Genomic DNA, 22,451 nt, shown 5'->3' on the forward strand with positions numbered 1-22,451 from the left:
GACTTTCCTTTTATTGTTTTTGACATGCAGTCATAGAGGCGACAAGATTTGCACGTTTTGCTGATATGAAGATTAAATTGACTCGAGGGCCCTTCAGTTTAAACCCTGTTCATGTAACAGGACATTTCAAAATAAAATCACATGTAAGATGATGGTATCGCTTCCTTACAAATCTAGATTTTTACAGCCTGACGGGTACTGCAAAGTTTTTAAAGATTAAATGCTTAAATGATTAAAGTGTCTGCTTCTTTTAAAATGTATTTTAAACATTATTTTATTTAATTGGCAGCATGATAAAGTAACACTGAACATTAATTGCTTTGCACACAAGTCTTTCTGCTTATTTCGTTGCAAAAATCTGAACAAACAGATCCGACAGACTTGTTCCTAAAAGTGTTTTTTTAGGGCTTTTATGCGAGAGTTCAAACTACACAAGAACGATTGAAGGTGATACAAACTGATACAAGACGCACAGAAATATAACATGGCAGTATTTTATTTAAAAACGTGAAGTATATTCAAAGAAAAAAAGTGATACAAAACTGAACAGCAGCAAAGTGGAAGCTCTGCTCTTTGTCGACCTCTTACTTGAATGAGGACCGGACACAAACTGTTTGATTTTTCAGTCGACTGTTTGTCCGACTCGGCAGGATCCACTCGTCTCTGTGGAGCTGCAACAAAAACTCCAGCGACTCATGATTGGTCATTTTTAACACAACAATCTCATCGGCCGCCAAATAACGGTCAGATTTCAGGATTCCAGGGTTTAAGCATTTTAAAGTTAATCTTTTTGTGCTGAATCAAGAAAAATATATTTACACTCTTGGACTTAAAGCAACTGGCAGAAACGCACTAAATGAACACTACAGCTGCATTAATGATCCAAACACACGTTGAGGTGTCACAAGCGGCGAGACGAGTGGAGGCTTCACGCAACCAGACAAACAGTGACAGCGAACACTTAAGACAGCGAGTAACTGTACGATGATAAACCGTGAGGACTCTCAGCGGAAACACTGCTTCTGTGACTTTAAACATTTATAAACAAGAATTAAAAAAAAAAAAAAAAAACTCACTCCATCCCTTCTTGACAAAGTTAGCGCGCGACACGACGATCTCATCTTCAGCCGGTCACACAGGCGAGAAGAAAAGATTTCATCATGTGTTCATGTTTCCTGTAGCAGCAGCTCACACAACAAATCATAAATACAACCTGGTGGGACAAATAAAACGAGGGGGGGGGGGGGCTGCTGTCACACACAAAAACATCAGTATTTACACTTGTTACAGGAAGGCCAATTCAAGTTCTAAAAACCTGCATAAACAATGTCTTTATCAAACATTATAGGTTAGGTGCAATTATATTAATTGACTATTTTCTAGATCTGCCGATAAAAGAGATCCCGACTTTATGACAGTTGTTGTTGACATCCACAAACAACAACGTAACGAGAGTCTCCGCACAGTTTTCCTGAGTACAGCATGAGCAGCGCCTGTGTCGGGTCTCAATACTGCATTTGTGCGTCGCTCAAGGCCGCTTGTTTTGTTTTTTAAAGGGAAGGGAAGAGGCGCTGATGTAACAGCTCAGAAATCCTGCTGCTCTTTTGTGTTGCAGACGAGAATCTGAGAGGGGCGACGGAGGTCCAAACGTCAGCGGCGCTGCCTCTGGAACGGGAGCCGTGATGCAGACAACGTCGGGGTGTTTTGTCAGAAAAGGGTTAAGAGGATTTGAAATGGACAAAAAAAAAAAATAAAAAAAAATCCGGATGGGCGATGAAAGTGACGAACTTCATTCATGAGTTCATCCTGTGAAATTATTAACATGAAACCAGAACGAGCTTCTCCCGGACCGAGCGACGACGGCGACTCGTGCTGCCTGGTGTTAGGAGCCGAAGGTGGTGACCAATGAGATGACTAGGATGAGGATGAGGATGGCCAAACAGATCGCGATCCAGATCTTCTTCTGCAGGAAAACAGAAAACACAAACGAATCAGTTAAGCAGCAGAATAAATCCAATCTTTAATCCAGCTTTACTTTTATTTTAACCTTTTTTTCCGACACGTTTCATAGATGCATTTTTGGGGCTTAAAGAGAGACAGGAAGTATGTGTGTGCCTTCTCGTCTGACAGTCATCACACACACACACACGTCGGTATCAGCCGATATCGACCCTGATGACGGGTGACACATGGCGTGAGTCCTGTCTCACTGTAGAGTCACCTGTTGTGACTTCAGACTTGTCTGGTCATGTCTCTCTCACTGCCGGTGACGCTCTGTGATGCATTCAGGTGCACTCCGACGAGGGAGATGCAGGAAGAAAAAACAAACCACGATCACAGATGTGAAACGGCATCGTACCTTCCGTGCTTTCTGTTGATACGTCACAGCCTTCTCTACGTTTTCTTTCGCCTTCTCCACGTAGTTTGTCGACTGTTTGATGTTGTTTTCGATGTTGTTGACCATCTCCCCCTGCAGGACGAAGATAAAAAAACATCAGCCCAAACTAACCGCAGAGACGTCCTCCGTGCTGTCGGGGGGGTTTCCGTACCTGAGCCTCCACCTCCATGGCGAGGTACTGGAACATGTCGTGCAGGTCTCTGATGCTCCGCTCCAGCTTCAGGATCTCGTCGTGTCGGGACTCGATCTCATTCAGAGCTTGCCTCGTCGCTTGAGCGTCGATCAGGATCTGAACACCAGAGTACACGGTTTTATGAGCTGCATCATAGACAACAAAAGATCATGAAGCTGCATCCAGGAGCAGACGTGTGACCACATGATCAAAAGTTAAAATGAGCATGTCTCATCTGTTGTTGTCAGAGAAGCCATCTCTAAATTCATTCTGGATTTAATTGGAACTCTGGATTTTTTATTTTTTTTCTGGGGATAAAAAGGAAAAAGCTGAAGCGCCTCTAAAAGACAGCTATCGGGTTTCTCCTCACTACGAGAGACTGGATCTCTACAGACATCTCATCATGCTTACCAAATCTGCTGTCCAGTTTTTTGGCATTAAGGAAGCCCACAGAGCAAATCAGTTATCAGCATCCACACGTTGTTCATATCTACTTTAACTAACGCTGTGAGCGGCAGCAGGCGCCTTCTGTGTTGTTCAAACAGCGAAACGTTTCCAGAACTCACATTCTGTGTGAAAACGTCGGTCTCCCCGCTCTCCAGCATCCGGTCCAGCTCCTCGTCTGTCACGTTGTTCCCGGCTAGAAAAGTGAGAAGTGTGTAAGACCGAAAAACAAGAAGCAAACAAAGTCCCGTTTCCTCCTCACGCTTCCCCGAAGCTTTTAAGTTTCCCTTCACTTCAACCTTTCCTCTTTTCATTGGTTGTTGAGTCCATAACTCAAAGGAGGACCCGTCCGCCACGGGCTCCACAGCCTTCAGACGCCATGAGCGCCGCCTCTCCCTCCCACCAGACGTCCTAACACTGACTCTCAAAACGGCTGTTTCATTCAAGTATTCATTAAGTGTCATCGTTGATTTCTCTGTTCATTTGATTTATTTGTCGTTCTCCAGTTATTGAATGACGGACGAGCCCGGCGCTCTAATCAGCGGTCAAAACTATCACGGAGGTTGCTGGTTCGACTCTCTGTGTGGAGTTCCTCCTCGTGCATGCGTGTTGGGTTAATCGCTGGCTCTGACAGGAAGTGTGGCTGTTTGTCTCTGTGTGATTGACAGGCGACCTGTCGAGTGTGTAGCCCCGCCTCCAACGGGAGAAGCGACGATGTAACCGTCTCGTTCTCAGCTTGTTCTAAGACATTTTTAATTCTCTCTGATAAACCGTCTCCTTCAGCTCGTCGTCATGACGATGTTCTTTTAAAAAGAAAAAAAAATAATTAAAAAATCGCACTAAAACGTCGGCATGTTTTTGTGAAACTCGTACGGCGTCCGTCCATAAACGTGAGTCACGTGACCGACACGGATACAGAAACACACCGCTCTGACAGGATGTGCGAGACGAGCTTTGAAAGTGATCGTGATGCAAAGTGACAGGCGGAGAGAGGAAACGTGACATGTGACAAACATCATGAGACGAACTGAAACTCAGGATGACTCATCCTCCAGCCCAGCACTCAGAGAGCGAGCGAGCGAGCGAGAGAGAGAGAGAGAGAGAGAGAGAGAGAGAGAGAGAGAGAGAGAGAGAGAGAGAGAGAGAGTCACACACACACACAGGAAGGAATCGGTGCTACTCACTGATTTTCAGCTGCCTCTGTATCCGCTCCACGTTGCGGTCTCTGTACTGAGACTGGATGGTGTTACAGCGACCCATCAGCTCCACGAGCTCCTTTGACAAGACGCCGTGCTGCACAGACGGGGAAGTTACGCTCACAGTGCACAAACACAGGCCTCCATTTTCAAACTCAGTCTACAGATGTGTGTAAGAGGAGGCAGCTAACCTGGGTCCGCTGCATGCGGACATTTATGGAAACATATTTTCCATCATCTTCTCCCTTCTTGGGTTCGACATCTGCGGGCAGAGAGCTCGTCAGGTTAATTCACGTCCACAGAACAAGAGAACGTAAACAAAAGTCCAGCGTCACTCACTCTTCAGTTTCTTCTGGATCTGAGTCGCCAACGTTTTGAACTCGTCCCGAAGAGTTTGGAGCTCCTTCTTCATACCTGGAAACAAACGTGACAAGCTCGCGTTACGACCACGTGACCAGCACACATTTAGTTTGTAATGTCGTTTTGAGTGACGACACTTACTCTCTTCTGGCAGCGCCACGCCCAGCACCTTCTTCTGCTTGTTCTCCAGATCAGACACGATCTGTTTGAGGCTGTTCAGCCCCTCCTGGATCTCCTTCGTCTGATTCAAATAAGAAAAGTTTTTAGTTGAATCCAAAAATAAATCCTTTTAAAAATCGGCGTTGATCAGAGCGCTGGTCGTCTCGAGGTGTAAACCAGTGTTTATCTGCAGCACAACAATGTGCAGTTTTTAATCTGTTCATGCAGCTGCATTCGTCTCATTTTTCATGGCGGAGCAGCAGAAGGACGCTGATATCTGCAGAGACGGACATGTTGCCAAAACAAACGTGAGACCTTCTCTCCGTCGACAAACAATCGACAAACAATCTAACCACAAAGTCTCGTCTGCCACGAGGCTGTCGACGTTTCTGATACTTCGCAACTGATTCAGCTCTTTTTTTAATAATAATGTTTTTAAAGGTACCAAAGTTTTACATATACAGATCTTCAACACTGAAAGCAGCTGTGAGAGAAAGAAAGAGAAGCGATGGTTCATCTCAGATCTGCAAACACTGACGTCTCTCAGTTCCTTCTGAGTCTTTAAAATGAAGCAAAAGTGACTTTAGTGTTTCTTACAGCATCATGTAGAGGGTCAGAATCGTCCTGATCTCTGTTTACATTACACGGAAACATTATCCATTCAAATCAAGAGATGACTAATGAACATTTTAAAGCAAGGGTTTCTATTGTTGTCGCCTTGGTATTAAACCAGGAGTGGATATCGGATGATGAATCCTTATCTCTTCATTGATTAATGTGTAATTCATGTTTCATTTGACCTTTTTAAGGAACGCATCATTGTCCTTCTCCTCTTTGGCTGAAGAGGTTCCAGGTTTCACCATCAGAGCTTGGACCTCATCGTCGTCCTCTGAAGCGTCCGGATTCTGCAGCCAGAACAAGAAAAACAAACAAAGAGAGGTTGTTGTTGTTGTTTTTTTTATCATGTTAACGTGTCCAGCTGAAGCTCCTCTGTCCCTGGTGTTATGCAGAGAATTTCATGCACCTTGCAGAATGATGCACAGTAAGGCTGATATAATTATACACTGCTGTATTTATATCGCAGCCTTGAGTATCAGCCGATATCGATCCGATATCAGCACGACTCACACATACTTTTATGATTTATTTAGAAGTGATGAATATTAAAAAAAAGGCTCAATCAAGTGATGTTACTCAAAGGGAGAACAAGATAGACAGATAGACAGATAGATAGATAGATAATATACTTTATTGATCCCAAGCTCCGAGTATTATACAAGTAAATAAAAATAATAAAAAATAAACGAGAAAAACCTTTAAAAAAAATAACCAAAAGAAATCCAATAAAAACAAATCACATACTTTTAAAGTGGTCTCTGCTTATATCGGAGATTTTAGACGCAATAAAATCCAATAATCGTTTTCTGGCTGGTCCTATCAGATATCAATATCAGATATCGGATCGGGACGTCCCCGAACAGAGTCTACAAAACAATAAGAACACTTAACTTCCCTCCACATGCTTCGACATCACATATCTGCCACGAGAAACAACATTTATCCCGTTTTTCACACCTCCTCCACACATTATTTGGAAGGGATGCAAATCTCGACGTAACACCGGCCTGACATTTCCTTTACGGCGAAAGGGCTGGAACGGAAGTTGGAAAAAGAAAGTCGCTAAAGATCACATTAAACCAGACAAAACCTTCAAAACGCCGCGATTATCACCACTTTTTAATCTGTGTGGTTTCTCAGTCGAGGTTGTCTCGAGTTGAAGGAGTCGGCAGGTGTTATTGTCAACTTTAACTTAGCAGGTTAGCACGTAACGGCTAACGTTAGCAGCTCATTTCAAACTCACATTTCCCAACTCTTTCGTCCGGTCCCGCATTGTTTGGTGTCAGAGATGCTGCAGCTACAATCCCAGAGTGTTTGGTGAGTTGTTCCGAAGCACAAAGACAAAACTGTACAAACTGTAAACTTTGCTCTACTGTCATTCAACGAGTAAACTCCTTTTTTCTTCTTCTTGGGTTTATATTCGAGCGCTCAGTGGCGCCCCCTTCGGCGACAGAGAGCAATTGCACAGGGAACAGTTTGACACGCCTCATCACAGTGGGTTTATTCGTTGTCATGGTAACAAGTTTCTCACCGTTGCTTTTTATTTTTGGTTTTAATTTTTTTTGTTGCTTATTTTAATTCTGGCTTGGAAAACTATTAAATTTAAATATCTTTATATTTCTCTAACCTTAACAGTTCGTTCAAAATATACTCTAAAACTTAATTAAACAAATAAATAATCCCCACTTTGTTTTTTTGTTTTTTATTAGGCTCACATTACATCACATCAGCTGTACCTGAGAGCTCAGCAAAAACAGGTTTCACTGTGTTTAAAATAAAAAAACATCATTATTCTTTAACTTTCATGAGGGGAGGATTTATTTCAGATCTGTTTAAGTCTCGCGCTCGTTATTATTCATACCTATAAACTGTAAATTTAGTATATTCATGATGCTGCATTTTGGCTACAGCTGTCATCTTCAAACAGTTCCTGCAGGTTAAACACACCTGAGACACACAGAGGAGTTTCCTACTTGACTCTAATAGCCACAAGAGGGCGCTGTTTGCTTGCACAAACAGCTGCACCAAAACACATTCAATTCATAAAAAAATCTAATGAGACTGCTAAACGACATCAGAGAAGGAGACATTGAGATGGAGTTTAACTGTTCTTTATTCAAGAAATTCACACACATTGACGATAAAGAGCATGTGTAAATAATTAATAATAAGTAATAATTTAAATACAAAGGAGCAGCTTGTTGCAACACAGCCCAAATAGTTTAATTTTACTGGGGGGGTTTTATGCCTCTGACAATGCAAATTGTCAATTAGCCAATCATAGGTTAGGATCTTTGGGCAGCTTCTGGGGTGGCCTATAAGATTTTAAGTGTTGCCAACCCCCCCTCTGCCTGCCCCTGCCAATGCAGGCCCATTTAAGCCTGCTGTAAAGCAGCCCACTGTTCTTCAGATGGGTTATATAATCCTATAAATATAATAATTCAATTAATTTGTTTACAAAAAAGTTAGAAGGAAAAAAAGGAAACACTCAATTAATGGTTAAGTCATCCTATGTGGCTCAATCCTAGACTAAGTATAGCAAAGTAAACTACATTTCCCATGATGCACCAGGCTGGAACGTCAGTGCGCTGTCAGTGTTGGGGGAGAGCAGAAGGAAAGAAATCGGTCCAGCATCTCTGGAGCAGCGCAGCGGAGTGGATGACAGGGACACACCGTCTTCATCAGCCGAAATGACGAGGATTTAACCGAATGCGTCCTCCCTCCCTCCCCCCCCAACCCACCCACCAACCCCCGAAACTGGATGTTTAAAGACTGAACCTCCTCGTCTGCCGTAGATCAGCGCAGGAGATCTGACTTTATTCTATCAATGAGATAATGTGGAGTGGCTGAAAAACACAAGATGAAGAAGCAGTTCAACCGAATGAGACAGCTCGCCAACCAAACAGTGGGCAGGTAAGAGCTGCACACCAGCAAAAAGACACCTTTTAGGTTTGGAAATGTCAGATGGCATGTCATCTGTTGTCGCTTTGCCAGTTTTTTTCCCAGCATTGAGTCATGCAGTCGATGGGCTTTGGCTGCTCAGCTGGTTTGATTTGCACAAAGCATTAACAGTCGGTGTAGGTCACAGTTTGCAGTGTGAGCGTTGTGTGATTGATTGAGCCCAGCAGGGAGGAGCGATCCGCACACTGATGATGAGGGAGCAGACATGGTACCCAAAGAGAAGAAGCTGCTGCCCAGCTGACCAATAACAACCCAGCAAAGGGCGGCCTCTGGGCACCCTGCTGGTGGGGGGTGATGGAGGCGGGGTAGTAAGGACACCCAGGGCCACCAACATGCCTGGAGTGACATATGTTTGTTTCACTCTTTTTAATCTGGGAAATGTGCCAACATGGACACAGATTGTTGCTGCTGGTAAAGTCTCAAAAAGAGGATGAAACGTGGATTTAAACATGACGTCCATGCTGGGACAGAGACGCTCTTTAAAGTCATTTTTAGATAAAAGTCGTTTTTCTTTATTTTGGAAGAAAAAGAAGAAGAGAAGATTGATCCCACTTTGTCTCTCTACATTATTTAAAGCTGGAGCCAGGAGTTGGTTAGCCTAGCTTAGCATAAAGACTGACAAAAAGAGGGAAATACCCAGACAATTGGTTGGATATCAATCTTCTCCTTTCACATTTTAATACAAGTGAATGTAAATTGTTTTCTTCTCGATGATATGAAGGCAGGTCAGGTTTGCTTTGCAGTTCACGCACACGTCAAGATTTCGGACTTTGCTTTGTGTTTTTGGGGATTGTGAGCGTGATGAGGGCTAATATGGAGGATGTCGTGGTGTTTGTGTTTACCTGAGCACGAGCAGGATACCTGTGGGATGGTGGCCACGTGACGGCGACAGAGCGATCTTACATGAAGGTGTTTTTCGAGATCACGCGGTTGCGTCACAGGCCGTAAACGTCATCACCCCGTCCCACTCGCTCACAGTGAATCCTCTGGATTAAACACGCTGCTGTAAATACGAACAGGCGGCTCGCAGGAGAAACTTTAAATGTAGCTCACCCAGAAACCTGCAGGAGCTTTGTGCAGGTGTGAACGAGGCTAATATGAACCTTTACGGGTGGCTGAAAGAGAAAACATGTTTTTTTTATTCCTTTTTTTTTAAATCAGCTTTGGATTTTGTAGTTTTTATATCTTTTGTTTGTAGTTCAGTATTTCTTTACTGACAGCACAGATATGAAAAGGTCGTACGTCAGTCGGCTGGAGCTGTCACGGGAGTTTGCTGCAGGAGCGCTTCACAGCTGTATTCACAAATCTGCTTAACATTCGAGGTAAATCTGCCAGATTGTAACTTTTAAAGAGGCCCAAGGATTGAGCCCTGGGGAACGCCAAGTAATACTAATGTTTGCTCTTTAATAAAGACGTCTTATTTCTGACTTCCTGCATGCACGGAGGAAAGAAAACAGAAGTTTACTGCATATGTGACACAGTGGTTCAAACGTTTGAGAGTGGATCAACTCGAGGTTGCGTTGATGTTTCTGTCATAATGCAGAAAGTCTTCACAGGTTTAAGGAGGAAATGTAAGAGAGGAGACTCCCCTCTTACATGAGCACAGTTATCTCACCTGTGCTGACTGCAGGAAGGATCATGACACTTTGCAGATGAGAGGTTAAACGTCGTCACACCAACCATGTTGTTTGGTGTCAAGCTTCAGGAAAAAGCTTTTCTCTAATCCTGGAAGTCAGAGCAGAGTCCAAGTTCAGCGCCTCCGATTCTGCAGCATTCAAACGCGATGACACGCCGCGCTTGATGAATTCTGGCACATGGTGATTAATCTTTGTAAATCCTGACTGCATGAAAAGCTGCATCAGATAGTATGCAAATGATAGAATACTTCAGATTAATGTGATTTATTTGTTATCAGTGTGTCTGTTATCCCCCCCGTGAGGCTCCACGCTCAAGTTTGTTAATCTCTCAGTCAGGACCTGAGGGTTGCTGAGTAATTGTCAAGGAAAGTACATGACCCATTTTGGCTGCCGTAGTTTGAAAACATGCTCGATGTGCCTCTCTTATCGTGCAGCAACTCGATCCTCTTCTCTGCGCTGTGGAGCCGAGGCCGCTTTGCACCCTTCTTCTTCTGCAGGGAGGAATCCGAGTTCAGTCGTAGTCAGAGAGGTGAAGCTGCAGCTCAGCTCTCAATAGGTGTTGTTTAGTCTTTGTCTAGATCCTTCTGTTTGTCAGCCCCGCCCTGAGCCCTTCAACTGAAAGTCAATGTCATGTGTCAACACTGCACCCAGGGCAATTTAGATCTAGTGTTGTTTAACCCTTTATAATTGTTGCATAACCTTAAAACAGAATCATTTATGTGTCTCTACAAAGAGGAGACGCCGACACACAGAACAGGTTGACGTGCACAAATAGGACGTGTCACCGCCTCAAAGTGGAGGAATGTGAATAATTGCAATGGTGACTCAACTTTCTTTATACTTCTTCTTCTTCACTGCATCTCAAAGGAGGAAGTTTTCTTTTTTTTTTCACCTCACTCCAGCACAAAAGCTTTTTTTTTAAAAAAGTGAGACGTCGTCTGAGAGCGAAAGGTTTAAAGACCCGGGGGAGACGAAGTCAAGACAGAGTTAGATTTAAAAATGTTCATCAAATAAGGAGTGCTGAAATTAGAGGATTATCAAACTTGATCAATTAAATAGAAACAACATTAAAGCTCAGCTCGAGCTTGCACATTCACACACGAGCTCGTTCTGTAGTGAGACATTCGTACGCCGCCGCCGCCAACGACACGAGTGTCTTTCCCAAGGACACATCGGACATGTAGCTGCAGGACCCCCCCCCCCACACACACACACACACACACACTCACACACACTATATAAATACAGACTTAAAGCATCCACCTGGTTGTCTTCACGATGACAGGCGATATAGAAAAAAGATGGATTAAGGTAAAGATACCTTTCCTACATGAGGTTGTAGCAACTATTCCGACAGGCCGACAGGTCGATGCTTTTCATCATCGAGACAATCTGTAGTTACAAAAAATAAAAAGTTTGAAGTGAGTCCACCTCCTTGGTAAATAAAGACGTTCAATCCTGCCACTCATTAACGCACGAGTGAGAGGAATCTGAAGCTGTGCTGAATGACTGTAGAGAGGTCACAGCGGTTGTGTGTGTTTTTGTTTGTTATTGTTGTTCATATTCCTGAACAGCGTTCTCGTGAAGCCGCCTTTGCTGACGTGTTGTTTCACTCTGTAAGCGGTTTGTTGTGCTCGGCTGACAGCAGTAACTGACTGTGCTGGCACACTGAAAGGATTTTATGTCAAACCTTCTCGTAGCTCCCTCGCCCTCACCCACGCTCACGCTGCAGGCCGAGGCGCTGATGCTAATCAATGAGAAAGGTTTTACTGCAGATAATGCCCGAGCCGGCGGGGCGGACTTGGCAGAGGTCTCAGAAATCCCTGCAGGACATTTACCCATAAAAACTTACTGGAATTGTTCCTTCCTGGAGCTCCGAGGGACGAAAGCTGTAATGCACTTTTAAGAGATAAGAACCAAACAATCATCTGTGTGTAAAACCATAAAGATGTACACGTGTGTGTGTGTGTGTGTGTGTGTGTGTGTGTGTGTGTGTGTGTGTGTGAGGCCAGGTGCTTGTTTGTTTCCTTTTCATCTGCAGCCGAACCCAGCGAGCCAGAACATCCCGGTAATGAGTTCTAACCTGTATCATAAGAAGCAGAACAGCAGGGCCAATTAGTCATATTTAGAGGGCAGAGACTCCGACACGCCGCCTCGCTGCTGGACACACAGGTAATCGCCGATGTCTCCTCCATCGGCGACCTTGGCAGCCTGCATCACCTGGCTCGTGATGAAGGACGCAGATTCCCTTATGTTTCACAGATTTCAGCCCTTCATAAACGACACACACACAGAGAGAGAGAGACGGTTTCCTGTGCAGCCAGGCGCCATCATCAGGTGAACGTAGAGACCTTCAGTGACGGAACAGACGCCCGCGTTTGGATGCAGAATCTGTCGGCGGGGGAACAGATAGTCGTAAACGCGTCAAATCATCAGCTGACTTAACGTCCACTCACGGACATCGTGCACCGCTCATTTTAAGAAAGATAAACTTTATTAAACTTCTATTAAGAGTCCGGGTATTCATCCACTTCTGTCTTAAGAAATGACCTTTGAGCAAGGCATCTGTACAGGACGGGCCTTTAATTATTTAAATACAAAACAAGTCTTTGAAGACGGGACAGACTCCAGATTTCAGCACACGGCTGCACATGAGAAAGGAACTCGAGCAGTTGGGGGGGGGGGGGGGGGGGTCGCACCCGAACAGCGCCCAGTTGCAAAGGGAGTATTTTGCCAATCTCCGCTCGCTGCCTCTCTCAAACCATGAGAGCGACATTTGGAGCTTTTTCGGCTGCGCCGTCTGTCTGAGACACTGGTGAGCATCCTCAGAGCGATGAAGCTGCAACATCGCTGCATCGCTCCACTTAAAGATATAGGTCACGAGAGGTTCAGCCACAGTCCAATTCATCTCCCAAACAGTCGGCCTGCACCATTAATCCTGCGTAATGCTGCGTAAACTGTGCGACTCAATGAAAATGTGTAAACTGTGTGTGAGCACAGCCGAGGTTATGGCAGCGAGGGGACGAGCGTAATCCTCTTTTGGCTCCGTCTTTTGTGCTGCAGAGTATTTTTAACTCCCACTTCTCATTCACATATTCGTAATAAAAACACGTTTCCTCCTGGAGAGCAGTAAACACATGTCGTCTGGGTTTTTGCAAAAAGGAAGCTTAAGAGTGTAAAGGTGGGAAAACAGGGAGAATGTCGTCTCCGCGGACACGCTGGGATTTTGTTCTTTTTTTTTGTCAGATTCGAGCTGCAGGCTACAAAAACCTGCGGACGTAAACTGTAACCTTGTTTCAGCCACGGTGATTGAAGAGGGCGTGTTTTTTTCCCCTTAATGGCTTCATTATTTTTTGCAAGTAATGTCAAGCATTATTGTTTCCCCCTGTCCAAACCTGCTGCAGGAAAAACTTTGTGATGGATGGACGGAGCTGTGATTCTTTTTGGTTGTTCCTTGCTTGATTTGTTGTCCTTCCACTGAAATCCAAAGAATAACTCCTGTGAGCCGGCACGCTTGTTAAGCTTCGTACGACTGTTGTGACAGCAGGAGGGAGGAAAGATGTGACGCGTCCCCCCCCCCCCCCTGCAGCGCCTGCAGACCCCTGCTCCGACCTCTGACACAGTTTAATCTTTTTGGGCGAGTCGCTGCTGCTCCGGGTGGAGAGATGAACAGCTGGACGCTGAGACAAAGAAACTTGTTTGTCGCATGTTGTTTTCAGACTGAATCCACATGTTCACCCTCTGGAGAACTTTCTCTTTCCTAACTGTGACTTGTTCTAATGGATGGATATTTATTGACCCCCCCCCTCCTGTACACAAACTACATGGATCTCATCTTCCTATGATGCTTTGATTGAGGATTTGGACAGAAGTGTTGAACTTTCAAAGGAAGTCCCACATTCGGATTCAGCCTCCGTGCGTCTGCATGCAGGTGTTTGGATCCCCAGCGGTCCCTGACCTCCGGTTAGCTGGACGTCTCATTGGCCGATTTTTTTGACGCTGAACTTCGGTGTTTTTTTTTTTATTCCTGCAGAGAAGTTTTGACTTTGCGTTCGGTACGAACCAGCACTCAGCTGTCTCGCACACAAACATCAGATTAAAACAAATGGCTCAATCGAGGCGAACGTAATTTACGAGGGTGTAATTTTTTTCGCGCTCCCCTCGACTGTTGGAACATGAAGCTAAACGGTAATGAACTCATTTGTCAAACATGGGCGCCGGGCGTGCATGTGCGCCAACTCCAAAAACATCATCAGGAGTTGATAATTGATTATAATGTGAAGCGTAGTTAGTATTCACAGCGAGGCTCCTTCAAACTCTGAAAACATTCTGTCCCCCGGAGCAGATTTACAGTAATTCATAGCACAGTTAATGGCCGGCCTTTTACTCGGCTGCAGCGAGTCAGCTCGAGGTGAGAAGGTGATAAAGACTCACCTGACAGTTTGTTTACAGTGGGAAGCTTCATCGCTCCTCTGAGGTGTTAACACGCTGCAGGTGGGAGAGCTTTGATTATGAGCTGTTACTGTCCACAAGAGGAGACGCACGCTCGCTAATGGGCCCAGTTGTGTGTGTGTGTGTGTGTGTGTGTGTGTGTGTGTGTGTGTGTGTGTGTGTGTGCGCGCGCTCACCTACCTGTCCGAGTCTCCCTCATTAATCACAATGAGCGCCTGTTAATGAGGAATTCCTGCAAGCAGTTGGAAGCTGACCCCTTCTGCTAGCTTAAATGTTAATTATGAGCGCATGAGGAAGCTAGCAGGCGGCTTTGACTGATGACAGAAAAACACGCTGGCAGGAAACTCTCAATATTTTAGGATTTTTTTTTCCCCATTTTCTCGGGTAGATAAGAACATCATGATGAGTTAAAGGTAAACTCTGAAGTATAAGAGCGTGTTTGCGTTCTCATTATAAAGATCCTAAATGAACATGTTGCATGTTTCTCATTTTCTCCTCGGCTTCACGTCTCGGTTTTAAGAAAAAGTCCCGACAACAAATCACTCAATCAGTGTCTCCCCTAAATTATCCCCCCCCAACTATTTCCAGAATAGAAATTTTGTGAGTTAAAATCTGTTGCAAACATTTTTGACCTTTCACTCGTGTTTTTCGCCTCTCCCTCTCTTTCTTCCTTCACCGCCCTCGTGCAGCGTCCTCGTCCTCCATTTTGATGTGGAGTTTGTTAAAACTCGCGGCGCGTTCTCTCGTGTGATGCCGTTTTGACAGGTCTGCTCTGAAAGGTAATTAGCATAAACCGAGGAGATGATGATGGGGTGGATCTGCCTGATAAAAATAGCTTCCTTTGACACAATAGGCTGGGGACTATTATTATAAATTCACACTCTGCAACACTGACGCTCAAAGAGCTGCATCATTTATCAGACGCAGTAACTTCACAGGGTTGAAACTCTGCGGATTCTGAGTAAAGAAAGCAGCGCTGACATGTTTTCTGGACTCGTGTTCTGAGACGTTGTGAGTTCAGCGCCCTGAGGAGCGGGACTGAAGGAAGTGGAGTGTGATGATGGAGACAGGCGATGCTTCAGGTTGTTGCAGAGCCGCACCGAGAAAGTGACAGACGGATAACAAAACCGTCCTGCGCTCGGCTGCCGCTGAAGGCGTGACGAGTCCGGGAAAAGATATTTACAAAGTTTTGGAAATAAGTCAACGAGGTGTTTCTCAGATTTACGCACTCAGATGTGGAAGCAAGCAGGAGTTTTAACATCTTTAAGACACGTTTTTAATTTATATGATCTAAAGTGGCAGGTTGTGTTTTCGACCTTTTTTCCTTCATTGGTTAATTCAGCTGAAGGGAGACGGGAGGAGGGGCTGCAGAGGTCAGAGGTCAGATTTGAGAACTCACAGCCACAGCGATGAGGATTGTTTTAGCCTCCGTACATTGGGGAGCACCGACGTTAAGCGCGAGGCTATCCGGCGCCTCGATGCCAAATATCAAACATGGCTGCAGGGAATTTCTCCTGTTTGAGCACAAAAGCATCAGATGACGGTGAGCTGTTGTGTCGGGTTAAAGTCGGACTCTTTGCAGAGCAGATGCCCGACTCTGAGTGTCGTTTATTTGTGGGACTGGCTTTGTGCATGCAGGTATCGTCACGTTTATATTCTGCTGCAATTAGATCAATAATTCTACTCGATTTGTAAATAATATAAAAGTATTCTTTGCTGCAGGGACGCACGAGGACAGGCCTTTACTTTCTGCATATTTAATTCAATGATAAAATACACGAAGCACAGAAACCAGTCCTCTGTGTTTGTCTGACCACATGGCGTCCAAAGAAACGCCCCTGTTACCGCAGCAACCGGGATCCCCCAGTTCTGTCGTCGCTGACGTCACCCCCGCACCAGTCGCAAACAAACAGACTCCACCTTTCCTGTGTGTCAGACTCGGCCGCCGCCCACCTCCGAGCCGTCCTGGAAACACTCGCTCAGCGACGACGCGTTCCCACCTCGAGCAGAAAAACAGCCGTCAGCCTCTGTGGACCATTAAAAGCCTGAGCTGAGTGCACTCCACAAACATGTGAGCAGAGTCTGAACGGGACAGGAAATGACATCACGAGGGTGTGTGTGTGTGTGTGTGTGTGTGTGTGTGTGTGTGTGTGTGTGGGGATAAAAGTCCCAAGAGCTCCGGCGGCGTTTTCACTCCGGTAATGGACTCTAATTGGGAGGCAGTGATGGAATATGAATCCTGATACAATGCAGGAATGCTGATGTCTCATTCAGAGCTGCTGCCACACACACACACACACACACACACACACACACACACACACACACACCATATCAACATCCCGTCATGGGGGGGGGGGGGGCATCATGCATAAACGATTGGAAGCTGTGATGGGCTGCAGCTTGAGGAGAGGCTCTTGATTTGATTGGAAGAAGCTCTTCCTCCTCACAGGCACACAGGTGCTCTAAAATAAACACTTATTGTCCTTCATCCTGCCGATGATTTGAACCTCTAATTAACACACCAAGTAGTAGCAGAAGTGTCATCTCAGATTGTCCTCAGTTGCACATTTGCATGATTAGCAGCTCCAAAAAAAACCTCCTTATTTATCTGATTCTGGCGTCCGTGACCAGCTCTTCTGGGGGGGAGGGGGCAGAACGCTGCAGGGCTGCCAGGTGAGGGCTGCAGCTCTCCAGTGCTGGGAGCAGAGATGTTTTTTCAGGCTCTTGCAGAGGTTTGAAGCTGCCTGCTAAAATCTTTTTCTTTGTGCATGTTAAGTCTGAGCATGCAGCCCTGTGATTGGCTCGGTGAAGAGTCCAGGGTGTGCCCCGCCTCTCGCCCAATTAACAGCTGGGATCGGCTCCAGAACTGGAAAAGCGATCGTGGATGGATGTGAGTCTTATCAGCATATTAGGTATATTTAACTCATGAAGGCACAGTTTGTAGATAGCGGGGAATCAAAGGGAGTTCTCTCTGCTGCTTCTGCTCTCGGCTAATCTGAGAATCAGTCGGTAGCTAATTCAGTTCTTAATGTGCTGTCATGTCCAAAACAGTTGAAGCTCACACTCAGGTATCTCTCTGAGTATTCAGAGACTTTAAATCTCCCACTCAGCTGCTTGCATCAAACACGCTGAAGCTCGGAGCAGACAGCCTGAAATTACCAGTTGGGCTGACGGAGAGCAGAATCCACCCTCATTATTTACACATTATCTGGTGTAGCTGGCTCTCCGAGGAAAAAGCCAGACTCGATCATTTCCCCGACTCTAATGGGAAAGATTTTTTACTCTCCTCTGTTGTCTCTGCCGTCTGCGGATTCGTCTTCAGAGGAACTCTTTTCCCTCCCTGCAGTGAGACGCTTTCAGCCTCTCGGCGGCGTGTGGTTGAGACGAGATCGCTCAGACGCAGGAAAATGATCCTGCAAGAATCCTGTTTTTTTATTTCCCGGGTTTGTTACGTCAATAAAACCCCAAATCTTAAAAAAGCTAGATTTAAAGGGAGGGATTGATCATTGCAAATTCTCATATTTGACTTGATTTCATGTATGTAGGAGAGTTTCATCATCTCTCAACACGACGGCTCAGTGGCTTCAGGAATTGATCTTCATGTCACCTTCGGGAGACAAGTCTTAACTTGTCATGACTTGGAAACGTGTGAACCGACTTTAGAGGGGAATAAAAAAAGGAACACAAACCAGTTGTGCCTGATAATAACAGATTTTACCTTCCTCAACACTCGGGCTTGAAGAAGTCAATCTGATATGTTGAAATGAAAACAGTCAAGGCTGCCAGCTGCTGTCAGCAACCTGCAGAGCGAGATTATTTTACTGTATACCTGCTGCCACCACTCCCCTGTGTGTGTGTGTGTGTGTGTGTGTGTGTGTGTTAAACTTTAATGGGAAGTCAAACCCTCAGCTCATGTGTCACTGCCTCACCGGGTCGAGGAGAGGAGCAGAGGTGAAGAGGACACCGTCGACCCTTTCTGCAGGATGAGATGAGATTAGCGGAGTTAGCATCTTTCGTTTCCTCCTTCTTATCAAAACACAACGTTTGCTGATATACTTGATTTTCTAACTTCCTGTGAAATAGTCGAAAGCTTTCAAACAACTTTGCTGTTTTTCCACATGTGCAGGAGGATAGATTCTTCTGGAAGCAGCTAAGTTTGTGTTCGTCGCTGTCTGAAGGGGAGCAGAGCAGCCACCAGGCGCTGAAACGTTTTACATCAGCGCGTCTGTTTTTTCTCCCTCCTCTCAGCCGCAGATCGCTCTAACAGACCGCTCGCTCACTTTCATGCAGACGCTTCACGGCAACAGTTGAGTCACTGAGTCGGAGAGATGCTGAGGTGATGATGCAAACGTGCTGATAGTGGAGGTGAGTTCATCGTGTGTAATTATTACACAGAGTGTGTCGGAGGTCATTCTGACAGTCTGAGTCAAACGGCGTCCTGACTTCACAAACACACTGGCAGTGAAACAAACGCCATCAAGTCCAAGAATGTTTATTGTCCGGTCCTTCGGGATTGGCCGACTCTGTCCCCAGCAGCTTTTAGTCTTTAACGATCAGAAAGTCAGTGTTTACTCCTCTGCAGGAGTCTTCAGTCTGCACACGTCGTAAACAGCAGCAAAGCTGCTAATCTGCTAACCGAGCCTTTCAGCCCAAACCACAGCAGTGGTCCGTCATAAAAAAGTTATTTTTGGCCAGAGGCTGGTTGGACGGATCTAATTCCTCGCATATAAAATGCAAACGTCAGTCTTTGTTTGTTTTTGTTTTTTGACTTCTTGACTTTGGATCTGATTTCACTTTAAATTCTTTCTCTTTGAGGGTCAAAATAAAGACGTCGTCTGCTCTTTAGATTGTAAATCCCCTTTGAGGCAAAGTTGTGATTTCTGACATTTTCCTTTTATCGTTAAAAAAAAAAGGGGCTACTGCCCTTTGTGATGTCACGAAGGGAAAATCTCCAAACGGCCGTTTTCTGAAAAGTGGAGCAGACAGAAGACGGAGAGGACGGACTTTTCTCATCATCGGGGGGTTTGTAGACTGGAGACATGTTGAAGTGTGACACTCTCCTAATTACAAGCAAAGTCTAAACTATACTGTTATACTTTAAAGAGCGGGGGATGTGTGTTGTTGACAGGCTGTTGTTCTGCCCAAGTAAAGAAAACAGTCTGCATGTTTGGTCTCCATATAAATGAATTCTGACAGACACTCTGCATGCCCCGTTTTGCTTCTTTGCAGCCAATTCTTGCAGCTCAGCCACAGACGAGTCTCCTGCTGTGAACCTTCAGGTCCAAACCTCTGCGAACACTAACAGAGAGAGAGAACTCACTTTGACAGCAGACAGAGGAGGAGTGCGATCACGGCGTTTCATCACACGCCTGATTTTATCCTCCCCCCCCACTCCCCGTGTGTGTGTGTGTGTGTGTGTGTGTGTGTGTGTGTTCTCAGCTCCTTGCACTTCATGCAACCTCTCTTCAAAAATAAGTCCCACATCCCTCCTGAGCGCCGAGCCGAGCCGAGCGCTGATAAGTCGCATAAAGATGTCGCTGCAGATAACATTTTCCTCATGTAGCGAGACGTCACACAACAGGGGTGCAGTTATCCCCGCTTCCTCTTCAGCCTCTGAACTGAATTTGTCCTCATGTCTCTTCAGCTTCTGCTCTGCATGAGCAACTTAATTCGAGCAAGAAAACAACAACATGGAAGACTTGACCGTTTTGAAGATTCAGACGTGGGACGGAGTAAACTCATCAGGAATGTGGAGGTCAGCTTGTGAGCCCTCAGGAGCCCCCGGCTGGTCTGTGGGCCCCCGTGTAGTTACTGACTCACGTCAGGATGAGCCCAACAGGCCGAGTGTTACATTAGACTCAGTGACAATACACGACAAAATGCTCAATGATGCATAATCTGCACTGTGTCATTGTTATCCCACATACAAAGGCGGGTGAATCAAAGCACGACGAAGCGGTTTGGCAGGTATTTTATGACTCAGCAGCCGGGTCACTGAAGGGAACTCCTGTTTTCCTCAGCTGACGCAGAAACACGCCGAAGTCCACTGAAGAGTTTCAGCGCCTCCTCTTTAAAACGCTCTCGTCCACATGCAGCTCAGGTCTGAACACGCTGCTGAAGGTTTTTTTTTTGATTCCTCGCGGTGAGTTGCATCAGGAGGAGCTTCGTCGTTTTCAGGCATCAAAGACATGAAAGCAACGTGCTGAGCGTTTTTTGAAAGGATAATGAGACGCCAAAACTCTGCACGGGTTTGCGAAGCTGAGTCAGGATTTAGACCTGAAGTTTAGTCAAACTTTATCCACCCTCCATCCTCTGCCTCAAGAGTTCACGTTATTGAATATGCAGTGAACAGAGGAGAGAGTGAGCGTGATGCATTTATTACATCACACTCAAAGAATAACGCAGCTCAAAGAAATAAGGCAACAGGCCTCATGCTGGTTTGAATTTCATATTTGTTCAACAGTTTCTGAGTAGAGAAGTTTCTGGCATACAGGAAGCCTAATTCCCAATTGTGAATTTCGTGAAGGCTGTAATATTTTGGGTTGAATTTAATTTTCATTTATTTATTTATTTGGTTTGTTTGCATCATCGCAAGCAGAATAAAAGGGGGGCGGGGGGGGGACCCTGACTTTTTAGAAAAATGAGCAACCCTTCCGTTAATGTTTTTAAAGGTCTGAGGAATAATCCAGCAGGCTAATAAGGATTTGTTAAAAGTAAGTTTTAGACTCGCAAACAAGCCTCGATTACAAATTCATCGCCTCCATTTCTTCAATAACCTCAACTGAGATTTGATTGAATGACCTGTCAGGAGTTCATTAACCTCATTGGTCAAAGTCTCGTGACGTGCACGTTAGCTTGCCTCCCCCCGACGTGCATTATTGACGTTTAAACTGCGACCTCGTTACTTCCTCTCTGCTGCTGTTGTTGTTCATATTAATGCTGTGTGTCGTGCAGAAAGGTTTCATGTCCCTCCATGTGTCTCTCTGTCAGTCTTCAGCAGCTGTGGAGTTGATTTACTGTCTCTATGTGTCGTCGCGCGCTGCCTTCAGGGTCTCTGCGTCACCGAGGCGTTCACTGTCACTATCAATGCAGGAAAAGAGAGTGTTGTTTGATACTGTTTTTATACTCCGAGCCACGTGGCTGAAGTTTATGGTCGTTATCACGTTAATGATATAAATGAGATTTACTTAGAGGAGACTTCTTCTTAAGTTCTTCTTCTGTCCGCTCCAACATATCTGTGTGTGAGTGTGTGTGTGTGTGTGTGTGTGTGAGTGAGCTTCAGGCAGCTCGCCTGGCATCGTCAACGAGGCTCTGACCCACTTTGTTGACTGGCTAAGTGGGTTTCTCTGGGTTTTTTGTTTTTCAACACAACTTCTACTCACTTAAAGGGAAATCCAACCTCGGGCTTTGCACAGTAAATCATGATGTTACAGGAACTGCAATACGGCGAAGCATACAGGTGAAACATGAGGAGCTCTGTTATTAATTACTGTAGTTCTGCGCTGCTCTAAAAAACGTATTTACTGACTAAAATAAAAATGTTAATTTAATTCAGAAGTGTTAAATGAAGGCCAGACAGCCCAGGTTCATATTCAGCCTCCTTTCCTGGACATCGTTCCCCACACTCTCTCTCTCCTTTATTCCCGACTCTATTCTCTGTAACAAAGGGACAAAAAGTCATGCTTTAAATAAGATACAACCCTCAATGGCTCCTTAAACACCTTAAATTGTTGCCTGTCTTTTCCAGATGATATATTCTTGTTAGACATCTGATTGGCCCTCATCCAATCCCAATCCGAGGTAACAACGATGACATTCCCATGATGTAATCAGGAGCTATTGTCCATTCATAAAGCTCCTCCACAGCCACCCGCAGTTTTCACACTGTGCATGACTAAAGCGAGTGCTTTAAATCATTCCTGGACATCCTCCTGACGTCTCCGGTTTATTCTCGTCCGACCGGCCTGGAGGTGAATGATGCAGGTGATGACTCACACGGCGGGGCTTCCCCCCCTCGTCTCAGACTCTGCCTCCGTTTTGTCATCTCAGGA

The 22,451-nt window shown here is 45.3% G+C and overlaps 2 protein-coding genes across 4 annotated transcripts in view; one reads left to right on the top strand and one right to left on the bottom strand.

Moving 5' to 3' along the window:
- Positions 1–480: 480 nt before the first annotated feature.
- On the bottom strand, positions 481–6,838 carry stx4 (syntaxin 4). The gene is made up of 10 exons (XM_079334204.1): positions 6,591–6,838; positions 5,530–5,634; positions 4,712–4,811; positions 4,550–4,624; positions 4,402–4,472; positions 4,199–4,307; positions 3,137–3,210; positions 2,550–2,687; positions 2,360–2,470; positions 481–1,963 (listed from the first exon to the last, which is right to left on the bottom strand). Exons 1-10 carry the CDS (start codon positions 6,618–6,620, stop codon positions 1,883–1,885), a joined length of 894 nt encoding a protein of 297 aa, XP_079190330.1. The 5' UTR covers positions 6,621–6,838; the 3' UTR covers positions 481–1,882.
- A 1,351-nt stretch (positions 6,839–8,189) lies between these two features.
- LOC306817383 (rho GTPase-activating protein 44-like) overlaps positions 8,190–22,451 on the top strand; it is a gene marked incomplete at its 3' end in the record, with an annotated part of 75,877 nt that continues 61,615 nt past the window's right edge. For all 3 annotated transcript variants that reach the window (XM_079334197.1, XM_079334199.1, XM_079334201.1), the window contains exon 1: positions 8,190–8,260. In XM_079334197.1, coding sequence (XP_079190323.1) covers positions 8,208–8,260 — 53 coding nt within the window. In that variant the 5' untranslated portion in view covers positions 8,190–8,207. The remainder of the gene's footprint in view (positions 8,261–22,451) is intronic.

This window comes from Symphodus melops, assembly GCF_947650265.1.
Source record: "Symphodus melops genome assembly, chromosome: 21".
NCBI classification, from domain to species: domain Eukaryota; kingdom Metazoa; phylum Chordata; class Actinopteri; order Labriformes; family Labridae; genus Symphodus; species Symphodus melops.

Bases quoted from the DNA above. Each gene is read 5' to 3' on its own strand.
- stx4 (XM_079334204.1), bottom strand. From the start codon at position 6,620: ATGCGGGACCGGACGAAAGAGTTGGGAAAT. The intron at 4,812-5,529 runs GTCAAATGAAAC...TATTTGAATCAG, and splicing joins ATGATGCGTTCCTTAAAAAG to ACGAAGGAGATCCAGGAGGG. The intron at 4,625-4,711 runs GTAAGTGTCGTC...GTTTGTTTCCAG, and splicing joins CGTGGCGCTGCCAGAAGAGA to GTATGAAGAAGGAGCTCCAA.